The sequence below is a fragment of the Blennius ocellaris genome (assembly GCF_963422515.1).
Source record: "Blennius ocellaris genome assembly, chromosome: 19".
Taxonomy (NCBI): domain Eukaryota; kingdom Metazoa; phylum Chordata; class Actinopteri; order Blenniiformes; family Blenniidae; genus Blennius; species Blennius ocellaris.
This window is the reverse complement of record NC_137668.1, coordinates 11,625,065-11,641,823: the sequence shown is the minus strand read 5'-3', so window position 1 is coordinate 11,641,823 and position 16,759 is coordinate 11,625,065. Positions and strand designations below refer to the sequence as shown.

Sequence of the window (16,759 nt, the reverse complement as noted above, 5' to 3'; positions counted from 1 at the left end):
GCCCCGTTATTATTTCAGCGCGTTTGTCCTACGGGGGGGGGGGTGAGCGTGGCCTCGCCTCGTTCTGGTGCGTCTTGGGGTTCTGCACGGTCTTCAGGCTGATGGACATGACGGTGAGAGGCGGAGGGGGCAGATCTTTCACCACCGAAACCGAGTCGCTTCTGAGCGCCAGAGCCTCCACCTTACACCAGCTGACCGGCTGGCTCATCAACTCTGACACACACACAGTAAAGACTATTGTGTTGAATTCACATTACGTTTGCCAGTGAAGGAACACTCTCAACTACAAAAAAAAAACTTTCATTTGAGATTCCCTGACCTCAGTAAAAAGTATTGATGCGTGCAGGATCACATTGACGTATGACGCAACTCAGCGCGCAAACTCACGTGGCGTCTTGATGTCCAGCCAGCAGGGGCCTTTAATGTTCCTGCCGAGGAGGAAGTGCTCCAGACTTGACGTGTTCGTGCCAAAGATATGGGAGAAGGTCGCGCCCTTGAGGTCCGAAGGCACAGCCGGAAACTCGGCCTGCGAAATAAAACACAGGCATGTCAGGTGTTTGACCGACGCTCGTGGGGACGCAAAATCCAGGTCCAGCGGCGCGGGCACTCACAGAGTATCTGACTTCCAGGTACTCGCTCTGACTGGGCACATCGGGGATCTCAAAGGCATAGTTTTTATCCACCTTCTGCAGGAACAGACACGGAAATCCAACCTCAGCGAGCAGAATAGGGATGGTCGACTGGCACCGCCGTCACGGCCGTAATTGCGAGGGTTACTCACTTTGGACTTGAACTTCATGATCCTGAACTTCTCCGAGATCTCGTTGAACTCCTGGTAGACGTCCATCATTCCCACGGGAGTGTCCGACACCGCTCCCGTCTTCGGGTTGGTTTTCTGTTGAGAAAAGTACAAATTCTCTACATTTTCTGCGATGCATTGATCCTTTTTGGGTTTGTTTTTTTTTTTCATTTTAGGCTGAAAAAGTAACGAATCCTGCATATTTACAGTAACAGCTTATGTCGACTACCCGCTCCTCAGAATCAAATGAATAAAACTTTATATAAAACGTTTAAGCTTTGCCAAAAATTAAAAAAAATTAAAACCGCCTCCACATCTGGAACTACTTTTGTCTCTGTGGGATTAAAAATATGACAAAATACATCAAAAATGTTCCTACTAGACTTACTCATCTGTCAATTGGTCTCTTTTTTTCCCTTTATTTAAAACATCTAATTCGCAAATACATGGCAACTTACGTATTCGCGCGGCAGGAGGTACATGGCGCGCTCGATGTTCCTGACAGAGACGCAGCAGCTCACGTGAGACTTTGCCGACTCGATCCACACTTTGCCAAACAGGTACACCACACCTGGGGGGGAGAAAAAAAAAACGGGGAACTCAACATATCAGGACGAGCCGTCGAAACCTGAGCGGGACTTTGAAGCTTGTGGAATTAAACGCGTGGGGTCTTCATTAGGGATAGGAGTTACCCGGTTGGTTGTATTGGTCTTCGAAGGCATCCAGCCAGTAGAAGCGGAAAACCTGCTCGCCGTCGGCGCCCTCCACCAGAGGGAGCCGGCTGGAGTCCACCTGAACCTCCACAGGAGCTTCGCTCGCGCCGCTCTCCTCCTCTTGTCCCCAGGAGCTTCCGATTCTGCTGGATCTGGACGGAGGAAGAAGAAAAAAAAAAAAACAAAAACAAAAATGCATTACTGCAGCTGTTCTGTGGAGCCACATCAAGTTTTGTCTGGATAATGTAGTGATAAACACACGCTGGGTCATAAAGCAGCAGAGTTTACATGAAAGGCTCAAATAAACCTGAATGTCCTTCAGGCTGTGTCTCCTGAGTCTCTATGACCAATCAAATGAAGCCAGGGAGTCACATGACTGCATATCAACTCCCCTCAGCAGCAGCAGGCTCTCCTCTTGTGTGAAATGAAAGAAGCTCAATATCAAAAACAATTACTGAGCCATTCTTCTTCTTCTTTTATTTTTTTTCTTCCTGCTGCAGCTGTTCACATTCGGTCGATGTTGTCCACTGACTTATATCCAGCGTTACACACATCGTCACTTGCCTCGTTTACATGAGGGATTTATGGCCATGTTTGTGTGCCGAATGAGCCTCGACTTGTTTTTCAGTAAAGATGTTTGATCTCGCATTCAATTGCTTCATTGCACACAAATTTGCACCTTGTCACTTAATTCACTACTTTATTGCTTGAATCAATCGACTTTCAGATGCCGTCACGTCGTGACGCAGCAAACTGAGCAGATGGAAGAACTTACAGGAGGACGGGGTCCCGCTGCTCGGCTTTGACCGCCGTCGCTTTCACTTCGGGCTTCTCCTCCTCCAGGTCGACCTCCATCGGCTCGTCAAAGTCGGCGCTGTCGAACGCCAGCGCGTCACTTCCTGGAAAGATGCGCCGTCGTCGTCAGAGGTGAGCGTTTGTTCTCCACAAGGGAGGAAAACCAATGAGCAGATGACAGCACGTACCTTCTTCTTCCTTCGCTGCCTCCACTTTTGGCTTCGGCTTTTCCGGCGGAGGCGAAGCCGAGGGCGGAGGCGGACGGACGGCAGGTTTGGGGGCGGGGTCCGAGGGTGGAGGTTTGATCACTTTCGCCTTTGGCCCCAAAGACGAGGGCGACTCCTGCGACGCCAAAGACAGTTCGCAATGTTTTAGTTCACTGCTGACAAGCAAGACGACCAAAGTGTTTCATGTCAGCGATCAACAGATGGAAGGAGAGGTGGAGGAGAGGTGGAGGAGACCTTGGGAGTCGGAGATTTGACGGAGAAAGGATTCATGGGTGATCCCACAGACTTCTTCTTCTTGAGAGTGACCACTGGTGGAGGGGTCAGACGATTTGGCTTCTGGGAAGAAGAATCACAACACAATTTGATGTCAATGAAAAGATATTAATAACAAAAACAAACAAAAAAAAGTGGTCCGCCTTCAAACCAAAGCTAAAAAAAGACAAAACATTTAACTTTGATTCATTTTATCTTCGATTCCATGGCATCTTAATAATAATATGACTTTTATCCATGCGAAAAAACTTTTATTTCTACATCTTGTGTTATAACTTCAGCGTTTTAATCCCAATTATATATTATTTTTGACAATTTAATATCACAACTTGACTATCTTCTTAAATGTACTAATACACTTTTCTCTTTGAATTAATTACTCTCGCTCTATTTTTTTTAAAACACAATTTTTCTTATGAAAACTGCCTGTAAAGTACTTGTATCACTTTGCATTGGCCAAGATTTGTAAATTCATTGAAAAGGAGAAGAAAACAGTAGAAGACAATATGATGATTCTCCTAAATTCATTCAATCAATGACGTCCTGCTTTCATTCTTTACAATTTCGCTCCATAATTCAGGACACTCAAAAATAAAGCAACTCGCAACATTTAAATAACACGTGCGATCACATTTGTTTCAACTGACATGATTTCAGAAATTATGAAAACTTGAACAACAACGAAAAAAACAACAATCCAATGATACATTTTTTGTGTTGTGTTGATATCCATCGCCGTGGGTCACTTTACAAACTACCAACCTCAGAGTGCAGGTCCTGCAGGATGTCTCCTAACAGGTCATCTTTAGACAGGTCGACGTCTTTCTACAAGAGTGAAAAAGAAAAACAAACAGTCACAAAACATTCAGATAAACACACCACAAAGCTGCAATGACTTAGATTTAGTTCGACACAACATGCAGGTAACAAAGCACAAGGAGAGAATCGAAGCTATTTGGATGAATAATATTTAGATGGACGAAATGAAGAAAAAAAATAAAAAGGATTAAGAAGCTCCACCTCTGCTGGCCGCTTGACGTTACTGTTCATGAAGAGGCTCTTGATGGTGTTGGGCTTCGCTACAACAGATTTCTTCACACTTTTCTTTGAATCTGCTCCTTTCGCACCTCCTTTTCCTGCAAAGACAAATGCGTTCATCCGGCTGGACTAACCACGTGCAAAAAAAATAACAGACTCTCAGTAATTACCTTGCTTTTTTTCTACCACGTCATCGTCCAAATCATCGTCAAAGATTTCTCGCCCGTCCTCCACGTATCCCGTTCCATCTGTGAGGGAAGAGCTGCCATTGGGACCGAGACTTCCGCAACAGGCCTTATTATTGCACTTCTCCCTGCAACTTACCATCGTCAATGATCCAGTCATCCTCCTGCCTCTCTTGTACCATCTTAGAGTATCGGTCCTCATCCACTTCTTCATACACGCCAGCGAACTCCTCCACCTATTAGGACATAAACACGCATGGCTGCAAACATACCCCACACTGATTCTACAGTATTTGCAGCGAAAGAAGAAGACAGGAAGTTTGAGGAATAGTCAAAGCGGTGATCAGAATCTACAAGCTTCGCCTCACTCCAGTTAAGTATGGATCCGAGGCGAGTCGTGACGATAATGTTGACAAACACACACACATACATCGAAATAGCATGCTGCACTTCACACCTCGTATTTGATCTTCTCTCCCTTCTTGGCTTTCTTGAGCTGCTCCAGTGCAGACTTCCTTCCGACCTTCTCCCTCTTCTCCCGCCTGGATCGAGACTTGGCCAGACCGCAGGAGTCGCCTCCATCGTCTGAGGAGGGGAACATGACACAATATAGGATTACAGAATAAAGAAGAGTAAAGACTCTGTCTTCTGAACAGCATTACTGCTTAAAAACTCTTTACTCGCAAAGAGTTTTTAAAGGAACTTTGCACAGAGGGTGTTTGAAAGATCCAAGACAATGGACCATAGATAGTCTGTGCATATAAGCTTGTTGATATTCGTCAGTCTCTTCTTGTACCTCCCACACACACTGCACTGGGATTAATCAAATATTTTATATTCTATTCTCTCTTCTTCTTCATTGGATAAACCCTCAGTCGGAGCATACTAAGGTTTTGTGGAACTTTAGTGGAATTATCAGTTGCAGCAACACGTTGGTAACTTTCTGTATTTCAACGTAGATCAAATAAGTTAATATATTTGGCTGATGTACCCTTGTTTGGTTTTGAGTTGAAGATATTAGATTCAAGTTGTCAAAACACATTGGTCTTTGGGTGTTAATTTTAATGAGATCTTTATATAAGCATCAATATTATATTGATGCGAAAATGCACAAATAAAAGGGACACTTTGCTGTGACAGGTCCAGATTTAAAAATAAGTTTAATAGTTTTCTGAAGCCGATGACAAGATGGAAAGGATTCTTGAAGGTTAATAAATTCACATTCAGGTTATAGATGAAATCTGCAAACAGCTGACGAGCTGAAGCATGAAACCTCTATTATGAACTCTGGAACTACTTAGATATGTAGTTTACTGCTGAGTGAGCCGATACTGATAAAGGCTGGTGAGTTTATTTTGATGCAATTCACACAAGAGTTTATGAGCACGAAGACAAGAAATAACAATCCATAGAAAGAAATTGAGGCCATATGCAACCCCCGCTTTCATCGATGTGGTGTATTATACATTTATGAGCTTAAACAACACTAAACTCGTGTGATAAAATCTTTGCAAATTGACAAACATAAGGCAAGTAAAGCAATGAGGTGAGCGGTGGGCTAGCTAACATGTTAGCCAGCTTCATCATTGTGATGCGCGAGGGCAGAGCGTCAACCACCGAGCAGCGCGAGGATAAAACTCACCGCCGTCCGGAGCGTCCATGTCTTTGTCCGGGTTTGATACAGGAGCCATGAGGAGAGCTTTATGTCTTTATGTTTTCTTTCTTTACTCGCTGACAGCTTCACAGTATGGCGGTAGCAGCACGTCAACAACAACAGGTCCGCGCCAAATCGCCAGCCTTCCCGGGGAAAGTCATATGAAGGAAGTGACGTCAGGGCGCGGTAAACCAACCAGACTGAAGCGCTGTCCTAAAACTGACCGCACGATGGCAGTGTGGTGCAATATAAAACCATCATGACTCATTTGGAAAGAGTTTGTAATGTTGCTAAAGAATCAGTTCTTAAAATTCAGGAAAACATGCTCTAAAAACCTTGGAAGATGTAGAATGTTGAGATTTTAGTGTATATATATATTTTTTTTTTTACTTTAAGCCTTTATATTGGTTTAAAGCAAAAACAAAAACCTTTATACTGTACTCACGCTATAATCTTACTTGTCTCCAAAGCTTTGAATGGTGTTGGGCCTAAATGCATCCAAAATTGACTTTTAAGAATATGAAACATCCACGCTCTTCACCGGTGTGACAAACTCAATGAACACATGAGGACTGCTAACACGTGCATTTCTTTCTTTTTTTTTTTTTTTTATTGTTGAGAGATGTGTTGGGATTTGTTTTAATTTACAGATATTGTGAGTATCCAACAGGCAGAACCTATTTCAACATGGTGCACATCTATCTTTCCATGTCTTCTGTGTAGAAGGAGAATGTTTTATGAAATTATTAATTTAATAGTAAAACCACTGCTTCATCTATGAATAGCATGAGTTAATGCAGTGAAGTCATTCCCCAAAAGGATTAAATAAAGTATGCTTTCTTTCTTCTTTATGTCAAGGTTTGACGCTGGCTTAGTTGTAAACCAGGTTTGTTGTTCAGCTCATATATTGAGCTGCCAGTGGGTCCATCCTTTATTTGTGACCTTAATTTATGTCCACAGTTCTTTTTTTTCTTACAAACTGAAAATAGAGTTAACGAGAGTCAGAGAATATATCACTTACTAAGTTTAACTTATGTCCAATTTCCAGACATTTGTTTTCTAAGAAATCGCACAAATAGGTAAGTAACAAAGTGTTATACAACCAAAAGAGATTTAAAAGGTTTCTTTCTTTCCTTCTTTCTTTCTTTCTTTCTTTCTTTCTTTCTTGAGCATCACACTATCAGTCAAACTATCTTTGTATTAATATTCACAGATCAGATCAAGGTCAGACTTTGTTTTTTTTCCCCTGCTATTTCCCAAAGTCACAGTTTTTTTTCCCCCCTCGCATGTGCAGTCCTACTAAGTTCGTTTCCATAGCAACTAGGCGGGTCTATGGATGGCACAATAGATTCCTGTCCCAGTTTGGGGGCCACTGAAACACTACAGTGTACGCAATAACGACAACACAAAGCATGTTTTGTCCCTCATTCCTACAGTCTGCGTCGTAATATTTTGGCCTGCTTCTATGGATCTCCGGCACAATGGCTCGACAGGCGTTTGTGCATATTGATTATATTGACTTTGAATCCCAACAGTGGGCCCACGCTGTCTGTAATGTTATTTATGTAGGCTGCAGTGTGATTGAAGCTGAGGCGCATTCAATTTTCCAAAGTGGGTTACAGATGCATGGGTGAGGTCCCTTTACAAAAGGAAGAGGGCGATGCATGTGAAGCCTAATAGCCGTATGGTGACACTGTAGGGTCTGCTCCTCTATGGGACTGAGGCCCACAGTTGTCGCGGTTCATCAGCGGTGAGCAGCTGATGTGCGCTTTTGGACAGATGGGACAGACAAGGAGACGTTTCTCTGCTGCACTTTCCCGCAGCGCAGGAGGGAAACCAACTGATTTGGATTAAACTGGAGAGAGACAGAGACTCGTGCGACTCGATCAAAAGGAATATTGACTTTTTGTTTTGGCACCATGGTCAAACAGCGACGCGTCAGAGCGCGTTCCTGTTGCGCAGCCGTCGCGCCACTTCGCTGCAGGAGAGGATCTGTGAAGGTAAGCGTGCGTCTCTGGACCGACAATAAAAAAAAAGAAAAGTAGAATTTAATTACCCGTGACGTCTTTCTTATGCAGGTTGAGTTGCTGTGCGCGTCACTTTAGAATTGCAGGTGGGGAAAAACAGGAAAAACAGGCGAAAAGAGAAAACTTCTGCCAGACCTAAACTTCAAAATAACAGAGCGTCTTTTTTTTGTTTTATTTTTTTATTTTTTTAATCGGTGCTGCCTCAATGAAATGAATGTGCCTGCTAAAAGAGCAGATTTTAGGGTACATGGAAGACTCTATAGGTCAAAACAGTGCAGGATCTGCATGTGGAAGCGTGTAACAAATCAACAACAATTAACAAATTTAAGGTTTTGAAGTGGTCTCGGCATAATGCAGCCTCGGTGCTTTCCCCACATTTAATTTATGTGAAAATTGTTTTGTCTTTTCACATTGGTTTCAGTAGTGATAAAAATACTCGCTTGATTAATTCTCCATTCAAGTGTTTGGCCGGCCAGTGGGCAGTAGTGCCACTCGGTTCTGTCTCCCTCTCCCTCTCCCTCCCCGATGGTGCTATGGACCACTCCGCCAATCCTCACCCATCATACTGCTGGACTGTTCCAGCTGGGCTGTGATTGGCTGCTTCTTGGATCTCTCTCCTCTTTTCCGTCGCCATGGAGAAAGCTCCCCATCTCTGCCAAGAGTCTGCAAAGATCCTCTATTGAGAAAGTGTCTCACTCGGAGCACTGAGATCGAAGAGAGCAGAACATATCTTTATACTGTGCTCATTGAAAGCTCCGACAATGAAAGTGTAATATTTACATTTTATGGTTTCCATGTTTTTATTTGTTGTTTTTTTTACTTTATACACTTTGCATAAATCTCTATCTGTCATTTATACAGCTATAATAGTTGGTATACTGGTGGTGTAGTGGTGAACATGACATCTAAATGTAAACCAATGTCACACACACACACACACACACACACACACACACACACACACACACACACACACACACACACACACACACACACACACACACACACACACACACACACACACACACACACTTAATAAAATAACTGCAAAGGAAAAGACATGAAGTCCATCAAAATGAGAGGAAGACATTACACAGGAGGTAGAATTCAGTATTGTTGTCATCTAAAGAAGTTACTGAGGAGTGAGAGCTCTTCGGGGCTTTTTCATCTTTGCAGCAGGAGACCAGAAAGGAGGAGGAGGAGGGAGAGAGGCAGAGCAGAGAGTGGGTGGGGGATACAGAGGAAGGAGAAAAAGACAGAGTGGCGAGGAGAAAAGCATCGCCTCACTGATGCTGAGTCACATTACAGAGGGACCACAGCTGCATCCCATGAGTCTTTGGGAATAATGGAGGAGCTCGAGCACACCTGCCCCCATCCCCGGACGGTAGGGCGCCTGTGCCTGTGCCATTTCATGTCTTGCGGTGTGTGTTTGTGTGCGGAGTGTGGGTTGACAGGGCAGCGGAGGCAGACAAAGAGTCCTGCTCTCCCTCTCCCCGGTTACGAAACACATCCTCCAGAGCATGTGGCCGAGGGAGAGATGCTCAGAGTGCTGAGTGGACAGTGTTGGATTTCAAGCGCTCTGCCAAAGGGGAAATGGCTCCACAAAGCAGAAAACATAGATTGAATGTCCTGCTGAGGGGCCACTGCCGCAGTGAGGACAGTGAGCCTCCTGTGCTTGGATCCTCCGTCTCTTATCCTCTTTGGTGTAATCCCTCGTTCTGGCACTGATCTGTGTCCAAACTCCCCATTTTACCTTTTCCTCACCTCCTTCCTACCCCTAAAAACTCTGCTTATTCTTGTGAGACGAGCCTCTCTGAACTGTTGTTATTGCCTCATGGCCCATGTGCCCATCTCTCACCCTTTTAGTATTTTTCCAGCTTTTAATCCTCTTTATGCCAGATGTTGTTTGCTTGTGCCAGAGTAGGCTTTTCCGAGCGCACTCCCGCTGACCGTCCTCGCAGGCCCAGGCCATATAGTGGGAGCTCTGCTATCTGCTTTGTGCTGACTGTTTGTGAGCTAGCACATCATGAGAATCCAGAGCGACGTGGTTACTCCTTTAGCATGCCGCCGCCACTGTGGCTACTGTAGGACTGCAGCTCTACGTTTCATTGAAAATGTGTTGAAAATGAAATCTTAGACAGAGTGTTCATGTTAGTGGCAATAATAAAAACATATGTGTCTTGTAAGTCCAGCTTTCCAATATGCAAATCTACTTTGAACTCAACACCATTAAATAAGCAGGTTTCCAGAAGTCGGCTCTTCAGAAATTCTATAATCAAAAACTGGGTGGGGTGACGCTGAAATTCAAGTCGAAGTTTCAGCAACACTCACAAATTTTAAAGCGAAAACCGCCTGTTTTGTTCAAATGTTTAAACTCCTGCAGCCTGTTCACAAGAGATTCATTTATGGTACCTTTTTGATGTTTACATCGGCATAAGTGAGCAAACTCACCTATGAGTTGTTCTTTAGTAAAAATGCTTTGCTTGACATGTGCAGAAATGATCGGCAGAGAAGCAGTTTTTTTATTGTAGAGGATTTTGATGTTTGTTTGTTTTTTCTCATCAAAATCCTTCTTAAATGCTTTGATTTGTAAAGAAGTGTGCAGTGCAGACCGATCGTCTCCTTTCACCACTGCTTCCATTATGTTTACTCGTTGTTACATCCTCTCCGTGGCTCATGGAGCATCATGGCTGTCTTTTTCCACAGCCTGGTTACGTTGCTCGTGTCCTCCTCGGGGACGGAGCGTTGTCATCCCGCTCCGACACTCCCACTGCTTTCTGCTCGTTGTTGAACGAGAGTCTGCGAATAATTCCCTGCAGTCAACAGATGGCACACGGAGACAACATTTCAGACGGACTCACTCTGCAACACTTTAACCTTGATCATGCGGAGATGAGTGCCGTCTCTTTATCTGCCCTTGCTATGTCTCTGTTGCTCTTGATTCACCGCTGATGACACCTCTGCCTCCTCTGTCGATTTGACACACCCGTCTGCCCTTTGTCTCTTTCAATTTAGCTAATTCATTTAGAAGCTTCGACGAGAGTCCAGCGGCTCCGTCCTCCTCGTGTTGGTACACTCATACTGTAGGTTACAGTGAAGTCAGTGTGCGCTCTCTCTCTCTCTCTCTCTCTCTCTCTCTCTCTCTCTCTCTCTCACACCGTGATCAATAACACTGAGTGCAGCTTTATCTATATCTGGAGCCGGTGTTCTGACATGGAGCATGCACCGGGGTCAATATCTTAATGGAGATTCCCGTAAGTACGTAGAAAGGGAGGCGCACGGGGAAGGAGCGGGTGTGCGTTTCTGTCGAGGCGGCCGAGGCGACGTTTGGATCCAGTCATATTTTCCACCCGTGACTCTCCCCGCTTTGTGCCCCCAGACGCTGACTGAACCTGCCATCTTTGCCAGGGAGACCAGCTGTGACTGCCGAGCGCCTCACGAGAAACTCACCATCGCTCAGGCCCGCCGAGGCACCCCAGGTAGACCTCCCGCTCTCCTCCCTTTCTCCTCCTGGGCTTTGTTGTAATCTTCCACCACTTTCACTTGCAACCCGCAAACATTTCTACCATGTTCCTGCTACTAATATTACTTTTTTTGGACTAATGCTGTGCTGCTGCTCGTCCAGCTGTGACTCTGGAGATATTTCTTCCACTATTACTGGTGCTCTGACGCCAATATGCTGGCACAGCCTCGCCTTCTGATTGACGACCTCAAGAAAATCCCAACAAACTTTCAAAAGCAAGCATAAGTGACAGTAGGAGGGAAGAAGAAACTATTCGTTTTCATCATAAGTGATAGTGAGGGATGGCAGAGAATGAAAAGCAAACAAATGTGTTGACATCAGGCGGCAGGGAGCACAGATCAAAACCTGACAGTTTCATAGTGGGAAATACTGCAGGAAGGAACAAACTGAGACACACTTATAAAGGCAATGACCACAAGACGCATCTTCCGGTTGCCGAGGCTACTTCATACGGTACTTTTGCACTCCCGATTCAACAATATTGTCATACATGTTTATAATAGCGTAAAGTGTCCTTGAGCAAGACACTGAACCCCAAATTGCTTCCAATGGATTGACATCACCTCCAATGGTGTGGAAGTGGGTGAATGTTATTAATGATCTCAAGTGCTTTGGGACTGCTTATGCCGGTGAAAAGCATCATATATGTGAAGTCCATTTACTATAACATGACACGCATTGAGTTGCATCAAACATGGCCCCTCGGACCCAGACGAAGTATGTGCTTATCAAGTTATAAACCATATCTGCATCAACATGTTCTGGTTGCTATTATTTATAACTTACATCAGTTTTATCAGAACTTCCCAACAACGGAGGTGCGTCTGCAAATGTTGGCCTGCGACATGAAAATTGTATCACCTGTTTTTATTATTATTATTTTGAAAAGAGCAATGAGGACAATGGGAATTTCATAAAAAAAAGTTTACGCCCGCATTGTGTATTGATTTAGACTAAAGACCTCCGCTGTCTCTCTCTGCTTCAGAAGAAGCAACATTTCAGGAAAAGTGTCTGTATCTCCACACCTTGCCCCTCGTCTCTGCTTCATCGTAGCTCAAAGCAACTTAAGCTGCTGATTTCACAACACACTACTGTAGTCTTTCGTGCTCATCCATGTTTCTGCACTGCTCTACCTTCAGTGGATCGGCCAGTCAGGGTCTATGCAGATGGCATCTTTGACCTGTTTCACTCTGGACATGCCCGTGCTCTCATGCAGGCCAAAAACCTCTTCCCCAACACCTACCTCATCGTAGGAGGTGAGACTTGACGGCATTAAAAAAAAACAAAAACCCAACACCTATAGATTTGTTCCGAGGGGACGGGACTGACATGTGTTTCATCTGCAGTGTGCAGTGACGAGCTGACCCATAAGTACAAGGGTTTCACCGTCATGACGGAGCACGAACGTTACGAAGCGCTGAGGCACTGCCGCTACGTGGACGAGGTTTTGAGAGATGCACCGTGGACTCTGACGCCGGAGTTTCTGGAGAAACACAAGGTGGGTGCGTGAGGATGTCCACAATGTCATGCGTGTGGACATCGTGCACAGGGCTGCGTGCACAAAAACGACAACAGGTCAGGGCCCGTCGGGGCTCCAGGGTGAAAGACGCTTACTGGTCTGCAGGGGGAAATACTTATTTTTATGTCATCTTTTTTTACATTGAAAATTTTGGGACAGCTGTCAGAAGAGAAAGCAAAGGTCACTGTTATGATATATGCTTGTTGTCATGCTTAAGAATTTTATATTATTTGTTTATTTGTGAGTTATTTGGTTTCATTTAGTTTATCCATACAGGTACATTTTGAAACCAATATAATATAAATATCTAAAACATTAAAAAAAAAAATTGAGAAAATATATTTTGTTAACTTCATGAAATATTGGAATATTTTGAGAAATTACATTTTAGATTTTCATCAATTCTAAACAAAAATAATTGAAATATTACAGATTCTGTGGCACTCTAATATAAATGGAAGTCTGAGTTTTATGATTCTGTGACATATAGATGTAGATACTTTCACATTCACTGGCGACAGTCCGTGACCGTGGACATCGAGACAAAATCAATTCAGAGACATGATGTCACCCCTGGTAACAGGATCAACGTGTTGAGGATGACTCACAAGAGGAACGTTTATCAGCACTACGAGACACTCGGGGAAACTTTTAAACTTTATGTTTTCCTCCACACTCTACGTGTCCTGTGCTTGTGTCTCAGATCGATTTTGTGGCTCATGATGACATCCCATACTCCTCAGCAGGAAGCGAGGATGTCTATAAGCACATCAAGGAGGCAGGTCAGTCTGTGAAGCCCTGGATTGAGACATTTACCTTCCTCATCTATGCAACACCTCAGACTGTTATGTGTGTGTGTGTGTGTGTGTGTGTGTGTGTGTGTGTGTGTGTGTGTGTGTGTGTGTGTGTGTGTGTGTGTGTGTGTGTGTGTGTGTGTGTGTGTGTGTGTGTGTGTGTGTGTGTGTGTGTGTGTGTGTGTTTTTTCCAGGGATGTTTGTGCCCACACAACGGACCGAAGGAATCTCAACCTCTGATTTAATTACCAGAATTGTCAGAGATTATGACGTCTATGCCCGACGCAACCTTCAGCGAGGCTACACGGCCAAGGAGCTCAACGTCAGCTACATCAATGTAAGAGTACGATCAGCTCCACATCAGCTGCATATGTGAAACGGGGGCGGATTTAATGAATCACGAGATAAATACATTTAAGTGTTCAAATGTATTGTTTTAGATTTATACTCCAAATACCGTATCAAATCGTAATGTTCCGAATATTAAGCTATAAACAGCAACTTGAGGTGAATGTTCCACCGTGACTCATCTCAATTGACTCAAAACAACAACGCTCAATCCTATTTCAAAAAGCCGTTTCACTTCGAGTGTTAATGTCTACCTCTTTAACACCATGAAGTCATATTTACCTTTATCTGGTTTGTCCTTAAATAGTAAGTCATTTTTGAATGTACCTGATTGCATTCACCTATCCATCCAACTTAAGGTTGTGGGGTGCTGGAGCCGATCCCAGCCGACTTTGGGCAGAGGCAGGTCACCAGTCCATCACAGGGCAAACACTGAGGCAAAAACAAGCACACACACACACACACACTCACACTCACACTCACACACACACTCACACTCACACTCACACTCATCTCTATACACGAAAACCAATCAATCTCAAATGAATGTGCAGGTTTTTGGACTGTGGTAGGAAGGCTATCTACAGCAAACCAAAGCATGCACAGGGAGAACGTGCACACTTTACGCAGCATTGCTCCCGAGCAGGGACTCGAACCAGGGATTTTCTCATTGGGAGGCCAGAGTTTGGGCCACTGGCCTCGCTCACGTAGCCCATGTGTTTTATTGTTTCCTTTTTCCAGGATGATTTTAACACTACAAATCACAGATTGCACACAAAACTGTTACTGCTTCTCTTTGCCATATCTAAAACATGCACTAATAACTAAGCCCATCTGAGAGAGAGCACGATGCTGCCACAGCCAACATCCTCGATCCCGCCGCCAGGCAACTCACCATCATTTTACTGATAGATTCTTGAGAGAAAGTCAGAAACATAGCATGAAACCCAGATGTCCTAATGAGCTATAGAAGGCGATTCCAAATAATCAGTGCAGTGTAAAACGTGAAGAGTAAAACCATCTAAGGACACCGGCTGCCTGGAATTGTTTATTAACTGAAACAATTTAACTGATAGTAATGATTTGATTTACATATAGCGAACATGAATGTTTGTTTTTACAGATTCAGTAAATCAAGTACTCTACAGGATTGCTAACAGGGTCTTAGGGTTTTCAGCTATAATTCAAGTCAATGCAAAGAATATGAGTTTATAAAACTTGCTAGAATTACAATTCAATTCAATTCAATTCAACTTTATTTACATAGCAACAAATAAAAAGTCATTTCTAGGTGCTTTGACCAGAGAAAAACCCAACAAATGTAACAATACAACAATTTAAATACTTAAAATGATTCTCAAATGTATGTTTAATGTAAGCTATCATATCTTCATCACATGATTAAATTGAATTGGTCATTCAGATTTCTTTTCCATTTTCTTTTGCTTTTCCATTTTTGATGGTCTATAAATGCATCATTTCACCATTTGATGCCCTCAGGAGAAGAAGTACCGGCTCCAGAACCAAGTGGACCGCATGAAGGAGAAAGTCCGAACAGTTGAGGAGAAGAGCAAACACTTTGTTTACCGCGTGGAGGAGAAGAGCCACGACCTCATCCAGAAATGGGAAGAGAAATCCAGAGAATTTATTGGCAACTTTCTAGAACTTTTTGGACCTGATGGGACATGGGTAAGTGATACCAGACGGGAGGGAGGGGGGGGGGGGGGGGGGGGGGGGGGGGGGGGGTGGGTTGGAATTCATATATGTCTATAAGTTTTCTCAAAATTTGGACCAACTTTGGTTGTGCTTTCCCTTTTTGTGTCCGTTTACAGAAACAAGTATTTCAGGAGCGCAGTGGCCGGATGTTGTCCTACGCTTTGTCTCCCCGAGAGTCGCCCTGCAACAGTCCTCCACGCGAACTGTCCCCCCTGCGCTCCCCCTCTCCACCGTCCCCCCCTGCACGCTGGCACAACGCACGGCCCTCACCCCCCGCCTCCCCCAAGGGAGCGTCGGCCTCGATAAGCAGCATGAGCGAAGGCGATGAGGATGAGAAGTAGATGGGACTCAATAATGAGCACGCACACGCGCGCACACACACACACACACACACACACGCACACACACTGGCTGTCAAAACTGAAACTGGTTTTCCTCATGGATGCAGCAGACGGTGGCCAAAAAGCCATCACTGTCTGTGCTGTGTGGGCAAACCCAGCAGACTTGAGACTCAAGAAAGCGGAAGGATGACGAGGATTTGTGTACACAGTGTCACACATTTTGCGAGAATCCTGTGTAACGTCTTCAGACTGGATTTGCTTTGGATTGTCCAGCGCCGACAGAGACCATCAAACAGCCTGCTGATTACTTCATCTCGTTTTTTTTTTTTGTTGGGTTCAATGACGTTACTTTACTGACACTTCTCGGAGTTTTCTTGTAGCTTCTGACTTCCGAAGAGGCAATAAGTTACAGAAACATTACGTCTGACATTCATTCGCCTGTTCATGTAAACTGGAGCTGCTTTTACGTCCGTCACCCTGTGATGTTGTGCTCGATGAACTGTTAAAACTGCTTAGGATAGATTGGACCCCACGAGAAGCAGGACTGACACAGAAAGAACCTTTTTGACACTTAGTTTACACCAATTTTGCATCACTATCACCAACACACACACACACACACACAAAAAAAACACTTCACCTTTGTTTTCTTGGTCACAGCGGTGCAATGACCCCCTTCAAAAAATTCTGTGCAAAAAAAAGAAGAACAAAACAGAACAAAGTGTTGCACATAAATGCATTTTGTTATGAGATAATAGTGAAAACAATATTTGTTTTTTAAAGTGTCGGGGAGGCTCCGAGAGAGCT

The 16,759-nt window shown here is 44.1% G+C and overlaps 2 protein-coding genes across 3 annotated transcripts in view; one reads left to right on the top strand and one right to left on the bottom strand.

Annotated features, from left to right (window-relative positions):
- The window catches only part of pola1 (polymerase (DNA directed), alpha 1), a gene marked incomplete at its 5' end in the record, with an annotated part of 63,120 nt that extends 57,399 nt beyond the window's left edge, over window positions 1–5,721 (bottom strand). The window contains 15 exons of the mRNA XM_080515296.1: window positions 59–213; window positions 388–526; window positions 612–686; window positions 782–895; window positions 1,258–1,370; window positions 1,492–1,664; window positions 2,288–2,411; window positions 2,496–2,649; window positions 2,769–2,870; window positions 3,570–3,632; window positions 3,828–3,943; window positions 4,016–4,093; window positions 4,170–4,266; window positions 4,488–4,615; window positions 5,673–5,721. Of these exons, the coding sequence (XP_080371422.1) occupies window positions 59–213; window positions 388–526; window positions 612–686; window positions 782–895; window positions 1,258–1,370; window positions 1,492–1,664; window positions 2,288–2,411; window positions 2,496–2,649; window positions 2,769–2,870; window positions 3,570–3,632; window positions 3,828–3,943; window positions 4,016–4,093; window positions 4,170–4,266; window positions 4,488–4,615; window positions 5,673–5,721 (1,680 nt within the window). The remainder of the gene's footprint in view (window positions 1–58; window positions 214–387; window positions 527–611; window positions 687–781; window positions 896–1,257; window positions 1,371–1,491; window positions 1,665–2,287; window positions 2,412–2,495; window positions 2,650–2,768; window positions 2,871–3,569; window positions 3,633–3,827; window positions 3,944–4,015; window positions 4,094–4,169; window positions 4,267–4,487; window positions 4,616–5,672) is intronic.
- A 1,882-nt stretch (window positions 5,722–7,603) lies between these two features.
- Window positions 7,604–15,952, top strand: pcyt1ba (phosphate cytidylyltransferase 1B, choline a; the record flags this gene model as incomplete). Of its 2 annotated transcripts, none has more annotated exons than XM_080514634.1 (8): window positions 7,604–7,684; window positions 11,091–11,190; window positions 12,374–12,490; window positions 12,581–12,732; window positions 13,457–13,535; window positions 13,742–13,884; window positions 15,396–15,584; window positions 15,728–15,952. In XM_080514634.1, 8 exons carry the CDS (start codon window positions 7,604–7,606, stop codon window positions 15,950–15,952), a joined length of 1,086 nt encoding a protein of 361 aa, XP_080370760.1. The 2 variants fall into 2 exon arrangements, with proteins under 2 accessions (XP_080370760.1, XP_080370761.1); XM_080514635.1 differs by lacking the exon at window positions 7,604–7,684 and adding an exon at window positions 8,977–9,095.
- Window positions 15,953–16,759: the final 807 nt, after the last annotated feature.